We start from the raw sequence: 13,922 nt of genomic DNA, 5'->3' as shown, positions 1-13,922 counted from the left end.
AGAGAGAGAGAGAGAGAGAGAGAGAGAGAGAGAGGAGAAGAAAGTATTTTAAAATTGTATTCCAGAAACAATAAAAAAGGCGAGGGAAGGCGGGGGCAACGGGGCTTTGCCGCGTGTGGTTGTGTGTGACCTCTCCATGTGTCTGTATTTTGGAGTCCATTGTGCCGCACGATCCTCTGTGCCTCGAGAAAGGAGAGCCATGTCCTAAACACGAACACCGGGACACTTAATCGGCAGTTTCTGCGTGGATTGCCTTCCCAGACCCCTCCCTCAACCCCCCTCACCCTCCCCCTCAGCCTGAACTTCTCTTGTTTTCGTTGTAGATAATCCAGCTGCAAACTGGCTCCACGCGAGGTCCACCAGGAAAAAGCGATGCCCTTACACCAAGCATCAGACACTGGAATTGGAGAAGGAGTTTCTGTTCAATATGTATCTTACTAGGGACCGTAGATATGAGGTTGCCAGACTCCTCAATTTAACTGAGAGACAAGTGAAAATCTGGTTTCAGAACAGGAGGATGAAAATGAAGAAAATCAACAAAGATCGAGCAAAGGACGAATGATGGAACCACACGAGTTAAATTGAAAATACATAAAATAAAAGAAAAAAAAAGAAAAAGTTAAAACCAAAATAAACAAACAAACAAAAAAGAGAAATCCTCCCCTCGAGCCCTGCCATGCAATGCGTCTGGGTCCAGGCCTCATTTTTTTCCCCTTGGCAAATTCTGATTATGATTGTACAATGACTGTCACAGAGGCCAGAGTGCCAGGAGAGGTACAGTAAGACTTCTAATTTTCTAATAGGAAAGAAAAAGGGGGCATTAGCACGAAAAGGCTGTTTAACTGGCTTGTATAAATCTACCTGTTTCTTCACTTATTGAAAGAAAAAAAAGAAAAAAAACTACCTTTTCATAATGCACAACTATTTACGGACTGTATAGTTTAGTCTACGTAGTTAATTTTATTCGCTCTTTGCGTGGCAGAGAGATCTCTGCTCTAATACTTGAACACTGTGTTTTATTGTGGTAATTATGTTTGTGACTCAATTTATGTGCTTGGGTGCTGTACCGGATGTAATGGTGTAATCTAGAATTCAATTTGAACTCAGGTTGTTTATTATAAACATTGCATAGAGTATAGCTCTGTAGTGTATTAAGTCTTTTCTGTATAATTAGACAGTTAACCTTTGATTGTAAAATATATATATTATATATATCCCAATGCAAAAAAAAAAAAAAAGTAGAAAAAAAGTTCGTCCGGAATGTCTGGGAATTACGGTTCTCAAAATATGAAACAAGTCATTTTAGTATGCACAGTTGATATATATATAGTACTGTCTTTGTCGGTTGTATATATAATCTATATATTAAAAAAGTGAGTAAACAGACTAGCTTAAATATTGTTTTTGCACCAGTGAGCAGTTAGCAGATTTCGGAGCTATACATATATGTGAAAAGGGTAACTACCTATGGTTTACGTTTGAATTTTAATCAAATTATTTGATGGTTATTGTAATGAAGGTTAATTTTATTGATAATAAATTATACATTATAAAAAACTACATTTGGTTATTGTAAATTTGTATCAATTAAAAAAATAAGTCTGGGAATTTATGTTGATGAAGAACGTACACTGTCTATTTTGAAATAGTTACCTCATGGCCTACTGACCAAATCGTTGTGTTGAAATGATATTTAACTTTTTGCCAAATAAAATATATTGATTCTTTTATATTTTGTGATGTTTTAGCATTATTAAGGAGGGGTTCTTCCAGCAGACATGGCAGGGCTAGAGCAGCTGCGGAGGCGAGGAGTGTTATTATTTCTGAGCCAAGGCAAACCTACTGTTCTATAAACGCAGCCCCCAGGTGATGGAAATTCGGGCTTATTTTCGTTCTAAATGGGCAGATTCAGGTCCTAAATGCCATAGCTTCTCTGAGGGGAGGCATTTCTTCCTCCCTCCCGGATGTGATTTTGGTAAGCTGGTGCTTTTGGATGGCTGCGAGGCACGGTCCTGATCTAACGCCGATTTAGTAAATTCACCGGCGGGGCGGTGGAAATAGGACCAAACCAAAATGTCTGAGACGTTCTTTAGTGCGGACCATAATGTAAATCAGCTCAGACAGCGACATTTAAGCTGAGACGGTTAATTAGCGTCTACCAGAAAATGTCCAGCACTGAGTGTGCTTCCACAAACCATGAGAAAGCTAGCCTTACAAGGGCGTTAATTTTAAATTCCCTTCTAGAGATAATTTCCCATGCAAAATATGTTATTTCAAACGTCACTCGCTTTTTTCCTTCCCTTGCCTTCACTTTTGGGATTTTTTTAACGCTTTTAAATGCCCCGTGGCAAATAAAACCAACCCGTTGCGTTTTAGTAGCTCCTCAGATTATATACGTATTTATAGATAGATATAGATACAGATAAAATTTTACTGACAATTATGGTAGAATTTATGGTGTCAATTTTACTCGCTGATTTAGCCGAAGGAAATAGGTGGGCTGGCAACAGTCTAGAGCAGAGAAGACAAAAAGAGATTTATTTTTAAAAACAGAAAGCTGGTTTCTTCTCAGTCGAAGACTTCCATACACCCCCTCCTCATTTCACCTACCCCTCCCCCGCCGCCCCAAGCCAAACCAAGCTCAGCAACAAAAGAAAATAGCGTAGTCTGTGAGCTTGTTGAAAATTACCGATGTTTTGGGCGGACATCTTACTGCTCAGAGTAGATATCCTCCATAACACGAATCGCAGCACAGCTCTGCACCACATTGACCCTTGTTTGCAAATATGCCGAATAACAATAAAATCCTTCTTGTTTTACGGAGGTACCCTTACATATATGTATGTATTTGAAGCAAAATAAGACGGGACATGCTTATGGTCTTGGCAGAAGTTGTTGTTAGGAAAATTCAGAGCCATACTACACTGCAATAAAAGAAAATGACTGCTGTAACCGTTTATGGGGTGTAAAACGCTGCAGGGCTAAAGACAAAACTTAGGGAACCTGTAAGAAGTTTACAGATGTGCAGAACTGCGGGATGAAAAAAATCTTTCGTCTTTACCTTGGGGGAAAAAAAAAAAAAAGAAAAAAGAAAAAAAGAAAGAAACCCGACATAAGATTTGATGAGTTCTAATTAGCAAAAGGGAGCTCGTTCTGGTGCACTCACACACAAAAAAAACCTCTAATTGATCCCTGAGCCAGTATTTGGGGATGCTGGGACGCCCTCTGTTGTTGCAGACAGAGGCAACTTCAAAGAATCAGCGTTAAGAGTGTGTAATAAATGACGGGTCTGCAAACTGTCTGGAATTCGGCTCTTAATGAGTTTACAACTGTCCAGCCACAATTAAGATTTTCTACAAAAGCCTTTTCATTTGTTTTGTCTGGCTGTTTTAGATAAAGCGGGAGAGCGGAAATAACAACCTTTTATTGGCCTTCCCCTGCTTAAATCCAGGCTGGGAGGTGGACATATATCTTGCCGTGGGATGGCGGGCAGAGGCGCTGGCTCCGCCGGGCCGGGGCGGCGGGCGGCGGCGGCGGCGCGGCGGTGGCGGCCGAGCGGCGGCAGGTGGCGCTGTGACCCCGCGAAACAGCGCCCGCCCGCCCTCCGCCATCAAGCGCTGGGCCACCTCCCCGAAAGCTCCTAAAATGTCGACTTTATGGGAGCATAACTGTGCTTGGAACTACTGGCTTGGTTTTAACAAAGGCTGGTGGTTTTGAGGGTGCTTTTTTCCCCCTTTTGCCGCAGGTTTTTTTCCCTACTCCAAGCGGGCTCCATTAAGGGTGGCATTTACCGTCTAGCCACACTCGGTGCATTCGTGGCAAAAGTAGATCTTGATCTGCACCAAGGACATACCGTGCATTTATTATTCTCAAAATACTGAGACATTTCTTATTATCTGATAGAGACGGATGGAGCCCTAGCATTGAGCTACCAGCTTCTCTTTCTCTTGCCCCAAACTTTCGCCTTTCTCTGGTGAAGCTCTGACCCTGCACACAGGGTATCCTGATCTCCCGAAGGGATGGTATGAAATGAAATATTGGGAGAAAGCGGGAATTGAAGGGTTCAGTCATGACGGAAGAGGGTCTCCCCGGCTTAGCCCGGCAGGGGGTCACCCGAAGAGCTTCACCCTCAGAGCACTGGGGACAACCGATGGATTTTCCAATGCCCTTGTCCACCCCGCGTATGTGAGACACAGCCGTGCGGGGAACCTGCAGCGCCGCAAAAATCTCGTTTGTAAATTATTTACCGGCGGGTGAAATTCTTCAACAGCTGTCTTTCATACAAATAAAAAGCCCTGTTTGTGTCCCCAGCAATTTCAGGTCTGTGGGACCCGCTGTGATTATATTACACAGATGTGAGAAGGGTGATGCTCTGCAAACTTGACGGGTCTCTCAAAGTCATTCCTAACTTACCCTCGCCTTCTATTTTGTTTCCTCGAATCGTTTTATTATTTTTCCGCTTTGCTTTTGTTGGCTTCCTCGTCTTGAGAATGAGGCTTAGTGGGGAGCTGTGGAATATTTTCAGATGGCAGTTGCCAAAAAGAGATGGGAGAAAAAAGTAATTGGAAGGAAAATAAATGTAGGAGGAAAGGAAGCATAAAATGTGAGCTGAAGTATGAATGCTGTATTTTTTAAGTTTACGCCAGACAACTAAACAAATCGCTGCATAGTACTCTGTAACAGAACTACTTTCTCTGCGTTTTATTTACATTTCCTTAAATCAAAGGCATTCTCTTTATATCGAAATTTAGGATCGGGAAGGAATGCACTGAGCTAGTTTTCCTCCGCACTGCTTCAAAAATTTAAATCTTTCTAGGGATAAAGACTAACAGCCACTCCCTGCTTTCTAACAACAGCCTTCCTATCAAATGTTTGTCTACAATGGCATTGCTAAACTTATTATGATTAATTTTTTTTCCTTGGGCAGTAAAATTACATTGAAATTAAAAAGTGTTTATGAGTCGTCATACTAAGTAATAACTTGGCACAGCACGCTCCATTATAATCGTGGATAAATTATGGTGAGAACAGATTCCAAACCAACAAAATCTTCTCTAGTATGAATCACATCAAGATACTGCTTAGTACACAAGCCATAATCATGTAGTGCTCCCAGGTCGCTTATAACTTATGAGCACCGTTTTATCACTACATTTTACTTCCCGGAAAAGCTCAGAGTCAAAGAGAGGTAGTCCAAAGCTCACAAGAAAAAAAAAAAAAACCAAGCACCAAAACAATTAATCTCGCCTAGAGGATTATTTTTAAAGCGTTTGAGAATATTGCAGTGACTGAAACTTTGAAATCTGCGCCCGTTCTCTGTTTCCCCGATTGGAAAAAATTAATTCAAAAGAAATGTGCGTTTACAGGCGCGGGGATCTAATCTAATCTTGTGAGCGACAAATGAGAGATTTCAGAGGCTGTTTCAGAAGCAGAGTTATGCCTAACTCGCAGAGGGTGGGGGAAGTAAACAAGGTGGTGGGGACCCATGTCTAGGGGTCCTTTTAGCGTTTATTCAGTAAAGATTTTTTGAGAAATCTGAAGGGTTGGTAGGAAAAAAAAAGAAAGCAAAATACATTTAAAAAGGTGGCAGTGGTAAACACACATACATGAAGAAAATTATATGAAAGTGTAAATTGTACAGAATCAGAGAGCTCGAAATACAGCTACACAGACAATCTATTCGGTCCTACGATATCCATATTTAAGTCTAGACATTGGTTATATTTGCTGTTTCTTTCTTCTCGTATCTTGGTATGTTGTCACCAGAGGAGAAATTTACTGGTCTAATGTCATCTACTTTAGACTCTTTGATCTTCTTGGTCGTCGTCTTGTTTGCATCGCATTCGTTTAACTTGGGCCTTTATTCCTTTCCAGCAGCCTCTTCTGCCGGCTTGTTCCCACATCACGATTGCGACCGCAGGGATATTGTCTAATATTGGTGAATTGGAAGAAATATCCAAAGGGGGCTCGTTCGCCAGCTTCTCCCTGACGCCTGCGAATAACAACTGCATTTTCACGTACATAACACTTCGCAAATATCTACATACACCCGCCACATTTGCATGCTCTGAAGCACTAATATCTCAGGGATCTGGCTTCAAAGAGTTTACTTGCTTCTGTACAGTAACCTGTATTCATGGGGCTGCAATAACTGCGCATAAAGAGTCCCAAAGGCTGCGCGGGTGTGTGTGCATGTGTGTGTTGGAGGTGTGTATGGGGGGAGCGAGTGTCCTACCGTTTACAAAACATAAAGTTTAGGGTCCGTGCGAAATATCGCCAAGAACAATTTTAACTGGTGAGAAAGTCTTTGTACACGGGGCACCAAACTATAATTGAAAGGAGAATTTCCGGGGCAATTCCATTGTGCTCCTTCCAGTTTATGATGTGCAATACAGGCAGGCAGTAAAAGCTGTCTTTACCAGGACTCCCTGTCTGAGGGAAGGAAACTCATTTTACGATCCGTTTAAAGGAAGGGCACGGAGCAGCATCCTCAATGGAGAGCCATTCGCATTGTTGGGGAGCTCAGTGTTTAGAAAAGCAGCAAGGCTCGCCGTCATCCGAGCGTACCGCTGCCGTCTCACACTCAGGACTGCAAGGTATGTAAGGGTGGGAAGGTAAACAGGAACAGTAAACAGGCGGCCGTGATTTGAAGCCATTTGTAGGCGATTTCTTCAACTTCAAGGTTTTTGGTTTATTCTGCTTTTTCTTCTTGAGATGTTCAGAAAGTTAAATCCTCGTCTTTTTTTTTTTTTGGTGGGGGGGGAGGTTTGTGTGCTGTGGGTATTTTGGTGGTTTTGGTGGTGGTGCTTGCTTTGGGGTTTGCTGGTTGTTTTTTTTTTCTTTCCACGGGGATGATGACTGTGAATTTTTTTTCCCCTGGGCTGACTGCTGGGGAGCGCCTTGATTACCAAGGCTCGGCAGCCCCTCGGGATTGGGGGGGGGGAGTGCCCTCCCAAGCCCCGTTGCGGGGTTACCGCCTGCTTCTTTCCCTTACGAATAAAACAAGCCATCGCCTTTAAACTTGGCATATATATGTACATATATATAAGTATATATATACTTTCTTTTTCATTATTTGTTTTTTCGCAACACACCCCCGATCCCCGATCCCCGAAGGACCACACGGTGCGTGCGTGTCCCCCTGAGGGGCCGAGCGCCCCCCAGCCGCTCATCCCGGTGCGGCGGCGGCTGGAGGGCGCTGCCGGGCGCGGCGGCAGCGGATCCCCGGCATTCCCGGCCCGTCCATGGCCGGGTACCGTCGGGCCCCGGCCGGCACCACCTGTGAGGCGGGCGGGGATTGGCGGGCGGCGTCATATGACCCGTCACGTGCTCCAGGCAGCTCAGTCCAAAAGAAAATGGGGTTTGGTGTAAATCTGGGGGTGTAATGTTATCATATATCACGCTACCTCGTAAAACCGACACTGAAGCCTGCCGGACAACAAATCACAGGTCAAAATTATGAGCTCTTCGTATTATGTGAATGCGCTTTTTAGCAAATATACGGCGGGGGCTTCTCTTTTCCAAAATGCGGAGCCTACTTCTTGCTCCTTTGCAAGCAACTCCCAGAGAAGCGGCTATGGACCAGGCGCGGGTGCCTTCGCCTCCTCCATGCCCGGCTTGTACAATGTGAACAGTACCATATATCAAAGCCCGTTCTCTTCCGGATACAGCCTGGGCTCTGATGCCTACAACCTGCATTGTTCCTCTTTTGATCAGAACATTCCCGTCCTCTGCAATGAGCTAACCAAACCCAGCTGTGAGAAAGCGGAGGAAAGCAACCTGCACAACCAGGCTGAGCCTAATTTCCGGATATACCCCTGGATGAGGTCTTCAGGTAGGGGCGAGCGGAGAGGGCTCGGAGCCGTGGCAGCCAGGCAAAGCGTGTCGCCAGGATTACTGTCAGCACAGCCTTTATGGTTTTAATTATAGCCGAGGCGCCATTGCGTAGAAAGCCCGTGGCATTGTATGTAAATGAGTATCATAAAACTTTTTATTGCCCAATTAATGGGTTCTAGCCTCGTAAATTTATTTAACTCCATTTGCTATGGAATTTTAGCATTGAGTTGATTTGCGCTGTTTGCTATGGAAAAGCGGAGAGTTGGCTGCGGGCTCCCAGAGCCCCCACGGGTAAGCGTCTCCCCTGCCCTCTTGTCGAAGTTGGGAAAAAAAATCCCGCTCACTGGGGAAGGCGGAGGGGACAGGGGCGTTTAGGACCGGGGGACGAGCTGTTGAGGACTTTGCCAGCCCCCGTTGCCGAGACGTGCCACTCTCGTCCCCCCTGCCCTTTCCACGGAGATAAGGATCTATAGAAATGTACTAAACAGGAAAAGGGGGGGTGGGGGTGTGTGTGTTAGGGTACTAGAGTGTGTGTGAAAAAGGAGAGCTCTCTTCTGGAACTAAATGCGATGTATTGTTTACGATCCAGGAGGGGTGGGGGCAGCCCCCGACATTAAAATAAAATAAATACAGCCCAGCCTTCCAACTTTTTATTTCCCCTTGCGAAACGTGAAAGTCTGGAAGGTTTTAGGGAAATACATCGCCTGGGGGGAAAGTTCCTCCTCCCAAAAGCAATTTCCTCCCCCACCTCCACTCCTGAATGCTTTCTCTCCACTTTTTCTGGGTCTCGAGCAACTTCTTTTTTGCCCTGCATGAGCAGGGCAGGTCGTGTGGCTGAAATGTCTTTGTTAGGGCAAAGTGGGGGGGCGGGTGGAAGTCAAAGAGGGTGATCGTTCACTCAGGCTCGGCCGCTTTTTGTTTATTTATTTATTAAAAACAATAATAAGCAAAATAAAAATAGAAGACTTTCCACTTTTCTTCTTGTCTAACTCCTGGACGCATGTGTGCCTGTTTTCAGGTCCCGATAGGAAGCGAGGGCGCCAGACCTACACCCGCTACCAGACCCTGGAGCTGGAGAAGGAATTCCACTTCAATCGTTATCTGACTCGGCGGCGAAGGATAGAGATCGCCCATGCCCTCTGCCTGACAGAAAGGCAGATCAAAATCTGGTTCCAAAACCGGAGGATGAAGTGGAAGAAGGAGCACAAGGAGGAGAGCTCCAGCACCCCGGCTCCCAATGAGCCCACGTCAGCAGCAGCCTCTGTCGAGAAAGTGGAAGAAGACGAAGAGGAGGAGGACTAAGGAGTCCCACTCGAGGAAGTGATCTCTTAGAATAGTGTATGCACATGACATTTGGAAAAGTTCCCTTTTAAGGAAAAAAAAAAAAGAGAGACTCAGTGTTTTTATTAAAAAAAAAATCAGTTCCCTTTAATAATCATATTGCAAGCGAGCATTTGCAAACATGAAAACATTTCTTGGGATGGCTTTCCAGCCTACTCTCCATTCTCCCGTACTCCCCAAACCTACCCTGTGCCGAACCTTTCGGTAGTATACCCTAAGAGCATCCTACAATCATTTGGGTTTAGTTGTTTCGTGGATTTTGTTTTTTTGATTTTTTTCTCCTTTTACCCAAAACTGGGTGGGTGTCTCCAGGGGACATTTCAGTGGGAGAACTGCTACTTGCACAGATAGCAAACCGTGACCTTCCGAAGTAACTACCTGATTCAATAGTCTCAATCATGTGTAAGGGGAAAAGTGCATTAGGCTCACATTAAGAAAAACTACCTAATTTTGAATAAGTAGCTCTACACTTCTCTTTTTGTTTTCTCTTTTTTTTTTTTTAATTGTTGTTAGGAAAGTATCATAACTAACAGCTACATTTACAAAAGATTAAACAGCAAGTGTGTGTGTGGGGAAAATGTTCCACAAACCACTACAATCTACAGCAATTATTTGTACTACCTATTTTCCAGACTACCTACCTATATATCTTGCTCTGCCTACCTATCTTCGAAAGTATACTGTATTTTAGTAGTCAAAAGGACGTTACAAGATTACTAATGTGAATCGCAAAATGCTTTTAGAAATGTAAGTGTAGTCATTCGAAAAGCACGCATCAATAGCTTTGGTATAGAATTTGGTACCGAAAAGTCTGAATATATTTAAATTTAAAATAATATATTTATTCCTAAGCAATTATAAATGAAAACCATATGCTGCAATATATCTTTGTTCTCGATTCTTTACTATTCCGAGTGAGGAAGCAAACACACACCAATATTGTACAAAGCGGTTTAATATCTCCCGTTGGTTTCTACCTTCGGCTGCCTCTGCTAAAGGCCATTTTCTTATTCTGGGTTGATCTTAATATAGCGGAAAGTGTTCTCTGAACCTTTAAAAATCACCTTTAAAAAAACCCCACAAAATATTAGTCCTGATTATCCAAACATGTTAATATGTAATACCGTGAATTTTCCTAAAATAGCAGATATTGTAATTTTTTTTGTCATTTATATTCGTCTTGGAGCTCATTTGTAAGATCATGTCATAAATTGGAAAGTATGTAATTTGGAAACTTTGTAGCATGATGTATTGTTAAGAACTCTGTATAAATCCGTCTTGAAGGTTTGGCTAAAGTTTATTCAAAAATTGTATGTTACAATGTGTTTCAATGTGTTCGTTGTGAACATTTGGATATGCCGTGTAAGTATTGGAAGTGGGAAAAAAAATGTCTGTGAACTCTCTTTGGAAGTGATACCGTGTTCAATTATCTCCCACGATAAATGTGTTTTATGTTACACAGAAAATAAATATGCTTGTTGACAATTAATTGTATTTCTTTATTAAGGAAGTAGTTCGAAGGAAGCTTAAAAAAAATTATTTACACAGACAAATAAAGAAATTAGGCCATCTAAACCTTCCCCCCCCCCCCGATAATCAGGAGGGGGAAAAAATCCAAAGTGATGAATTGACACAAATTAGTCCGTTTCTCTATTTTTTTTCCCTAGCGCAGTTGATTAATAAAGCGGAAAGCCTTCTTTATGGGAGGGCTTCCTTCTACCGTGTTCCCGTGTCCTCTTGCAGTCATAACCCCAGTCCATGCGATCGGCGATCAAGCCGAAATCGCATACAGTGGAATAATATTTTGTAATGAACAGAAAGTGCAATGCAAGACTTCCAAGGGTAAATGATCTGGTCGGGTACGTGTGTTGTTTGTTCGTGCGGCTTTCGGGGGACGGAGGGCATCACGGTGGCAAGAAAATGGGGGAAAATCCCCCTGCTTTAGATACCACGTAATGTCAATGAGATCTAATATTTTCAATAATAAAAAAAAATAAAAATTAAAAATCTAGCCCGAAAACTCCCTTTATTCGGCCACATAAATACAGGTAGAAGCAGAGCATCATTTGCGCTGAAGTTCCCTTTTTTCTACTACACTCCTTTCCTGGTCAATGTATTAATTGTAATTTCAATAAAATTAGTACAAAGTCCAGGTCTTTTAAAAAACTCTAGGGCTGCCTCGTCGGTAAGATGGCGCCTCTCTAAGACCTGCCTCTTCTTAGTGATGAGGAAAAGGCCATAAATCCGTTGTTGTTTATGAAAATTTACAACTTTGCAATACAACTTTATGAGTTGTTCGGTTTTTCCATTGGTCGTTGTCGGTCATGTGGATGGTAACCGTGAACATGAACTTTTTTATAATTTCCCTTGCGAGAATAGAGCCGCATTCTTTTGCTGAGCTCTGTCCTGCTTCGGATCTCTCTGGCTTTCAATCCCCATTTCATTTGTTCTTTGTAAGGCAATAGTGAACAAAGTGTGCGGAGGTTCGGCATAAGCAGCCGCCTAGAACACAGATCCGGGATGGCAATTTCCAGTTTCCCCGCTGGAAGGTGTGGCATATTGGATTCAAAGCACTGGCGTGGCAGATTTTCAACTTGCAACCTGGCTAATTTCCTGCTTCTTCTGGCACCGAAAGGAGGGCGATTCGTCTCCTGTGCAGCCAAAGCGACAGCTGTCAAAGTCGCAGGGGCTCCTGTGAGCCAGAACCTAAAAGGTGAGAAATGTATATGACACTACTGTAAGCAGGGGAAAATGGTTTAATACGTTTAAATATTAGACATGTTTAATTAAACCAAATGGAAATGTTACCGGCCAAAAATAGAGGTGGCTGCAGCTCAGTTGATTTTGACTTAACCAGTGCATGCAAAAATATTCCTTAATAAAATGTCTATTTTATATGATTTAGCAAGGAAGTTGTGGATTTTTTTTTCATTAAGTTGATTTCTGTTTGCATTAGCCAGGGGGTTTGTTGTGACGGCCAGGTTATTTTGCAATAATTCAGTTTACAGCATCAATGGAGGGGCTTTTTTCCCATCAGGAGGAAAAAAATATTAATTTCCCCAAACATTGTTTAATTAATTCGCAGCATTAAATGATTAACTTAAATTTCATTTGCGGTAGATGAACTTTAGATATTATTTATTTTTTACTATTTCAGGAAAAAAAAACCCAAACAAAAACAAAACAAAAACAACCAAACCAGTAAACACGTCTCCTGGCTTCTCTGCCATGTCCAGGAGGAAGGTTATTTCTAGACGGGAGGAAACAGCGCGATTGTGTCTTAGATTTTCTTTATCAGATCAAGCACTGCCTGCATAAATTCCGTGGCCCGCCGTGGGTCCGTTCCCGGCGCTTCCCCGTGCGGGCGACTTGCGCGCCTCGGCTGCGCGGAGCGGGCTTCGCGGCGGCTAAACCCATTTCAGCGCCGGAGACGGAGCTTTCCCCCCCCCCTTCCTCTCCTTGTTGTGACTGTTACGGTGTGGCGCTGGGGCGGGGGAGCGGCAGGCGGCGGGCCGGTGCCCCGCGGTGTGTACCGGCGGGGGGAAGCGGGGACCCGGGGACGGCGCCCCGGGACCCCCCGCCGCTGCCGCCCGGCTCCACTCCCGTCTCCTCACGGCGAAGGAGAAGCTCGGAGGCCTTTAAGCGACGGCCCCGGCTCTGCCTGTGCCGCCGGGCTGATAAAGCACTGCATTTGCATTGCATTGCGGTATCCGCCGGACTGGAGCTGCAGTGAGCGCCGGATTATTTATTGCGGGGCCGCGGGTGCTCAGTGCTGCCACGGCGTGGCGGGATGGCGGAGGCGGGCGCGGAGCGGAGCGGCCCCCGCAGCCCCTGGGAAGGGCAGCGCTGGCAGCCTGCGCTGCTCGGGGGAGCCCAAATAAAAGACCAAGAGGAAAAAAAAAAAAAGAAAAAAAAACTGGGCCTACCTTTTTCTACGGGAGCATCGGAGCTCGCCCCCGGGCAAGATATTCTGGCAGGACCGGCTCTGCCCACTCCCCCTCCGCTTGTACCTCGGTGTGTGTCAACTGCAAGTTATCACGATGGGAGCCGGCTGGGGAGGACCCGCCCGCGTCCCCCCGGCCAGGCTCCTTGTACCCCGCCATTCTAAACAACGGTCCGCCTTGCCCAAACTGTTTGGATTAGGAGCTATTAGTTAAAGGTTGGTTTTGATGACGCTGGCGAGCACGAGAATGATTTGGAAGTGGTTTTATGTACGAGGAGAAGGAGGCTTTTAAGCTTAAGAGGGTAACTACCCCCGCACCTGTATCCAAGAGTGGCTGGGGTCGCGGCCGGGTTTTCGGCGGGAGGAGGAAGGCGAAGCGTTTTGTGAAGAAGGTGTTGGGGGTGCGGGGAATTACGAAAACAAATAAAAGAGGGATGAAATACACGGATGTCGCGAAGTGAGACTTTGTTGCGTTGTCAAAATGCAGCGGCTGGCTTGCTTTCTGCTTTCTAGAATGCGGGTGGGAGCGGTGAAGGGAAACCACTGCGAAATGTGTCTGGGCAGGACATTTCCTCAGCAGACCTGGGGGGTAACAGATTATTGTAATTCGGGGTTTTCTGGGGGTAGGGGAGGAGCGGAAAGGACGCTTGAATGTGACTGAAGCGGAGATTGCGGTGCAGACGGTTTAGCTGTCACTGTAACTACTCTAACACGACTCAGTCAGGCAAACGTGCACATTTCATTCATTTTCATATTATGGGATCAACGGAGAAATATTTTCGCTGCCTGCACTGGGGCTTTC

The 13,922-nt window shown here is 44.6% G+C and overlaps 2 protein-coding genes across 2 annotated transcripts in view; both read left to right on the top strand.

Moving 5' to 3' along the window:
- The window catches only part of HOXA9 (homeobox A9), a 3,147-nt gene extending 1,417 nt beyond the window's left edge, over positions 1 to 1,730 (top strand). Inside the window, exon 2 of the mRNA XM_027675293.1 lies at positions 324 to 1,730. Coding sequence (XP_027531094.1) covers positions 324 to 562 — 239 coding nt within the window. The 3' untranslated portion in view covers positions 563 to 1,730. The remainder of the gene's footprint in view (positions 1 to 323) is intronic.
- Positions 1,731 to 7,330: 5,600 nt separating this feature from the next.
- Positions 7,331 to 10,663, top strand: HOXA7 (homeobox A7). The gene is made up of 2 exons (XM_027675290.1): positions 7,331 to 7,834; positions 8,855 to 10,663. Exons 1-2 carry the CDS (start codon positions 7,459 to 7,461, stop codon positions 9,136 to 9,138), a joined length of 660 nt encoding a protein of 219 aa, XP_027531091.1. The 5' UTR covers positions 7,331 to 7,458; the 3' UTR covers positions 9,139 to 10,663.
- Positions 10,664 to 13,922: the final 3,259 nt, after the last annotated feature.

The sequence above is a fragment of the Neopelma chrysocephalum genome, unplaced genomic scaffold (assembly GCF_003984885.1).
Source record: "Neopelma chrysocephalum unplaced genomic scaffold, ASM398488v2 Primary Assembly neopelma1_26, whole genome shotgun sequence".
Classification (NCBI taxonomy): Eukaryota; Metazoa; Chordata; class Aves; order Passeriformes; family Pipridae; genus Neopelma; species Neopelma chrysocephalum.
Note: the sequence above shows the minus strand (reverse complement) of the source record. Positions and strands in the feature narration are given on the sequence as shown.

Excerpts from the sequence above, each read along its gene's own strand:
- HOXA7 (XM_027675290.1), top strand. The coding sequence starts at position 7,459 with ATGAGCTCTTCGTATTATGTGAATGCGCTTTTTAGCAAATATACGGCG. Across the intron at positions 7,835-8,854 it reads CCCCTGGATGAGGTCTTCAG|GTCCCGATAGGAAGCGAGGG; the intron begins GTAGGGGCGAGC and ends GCCTGTTTTCAG.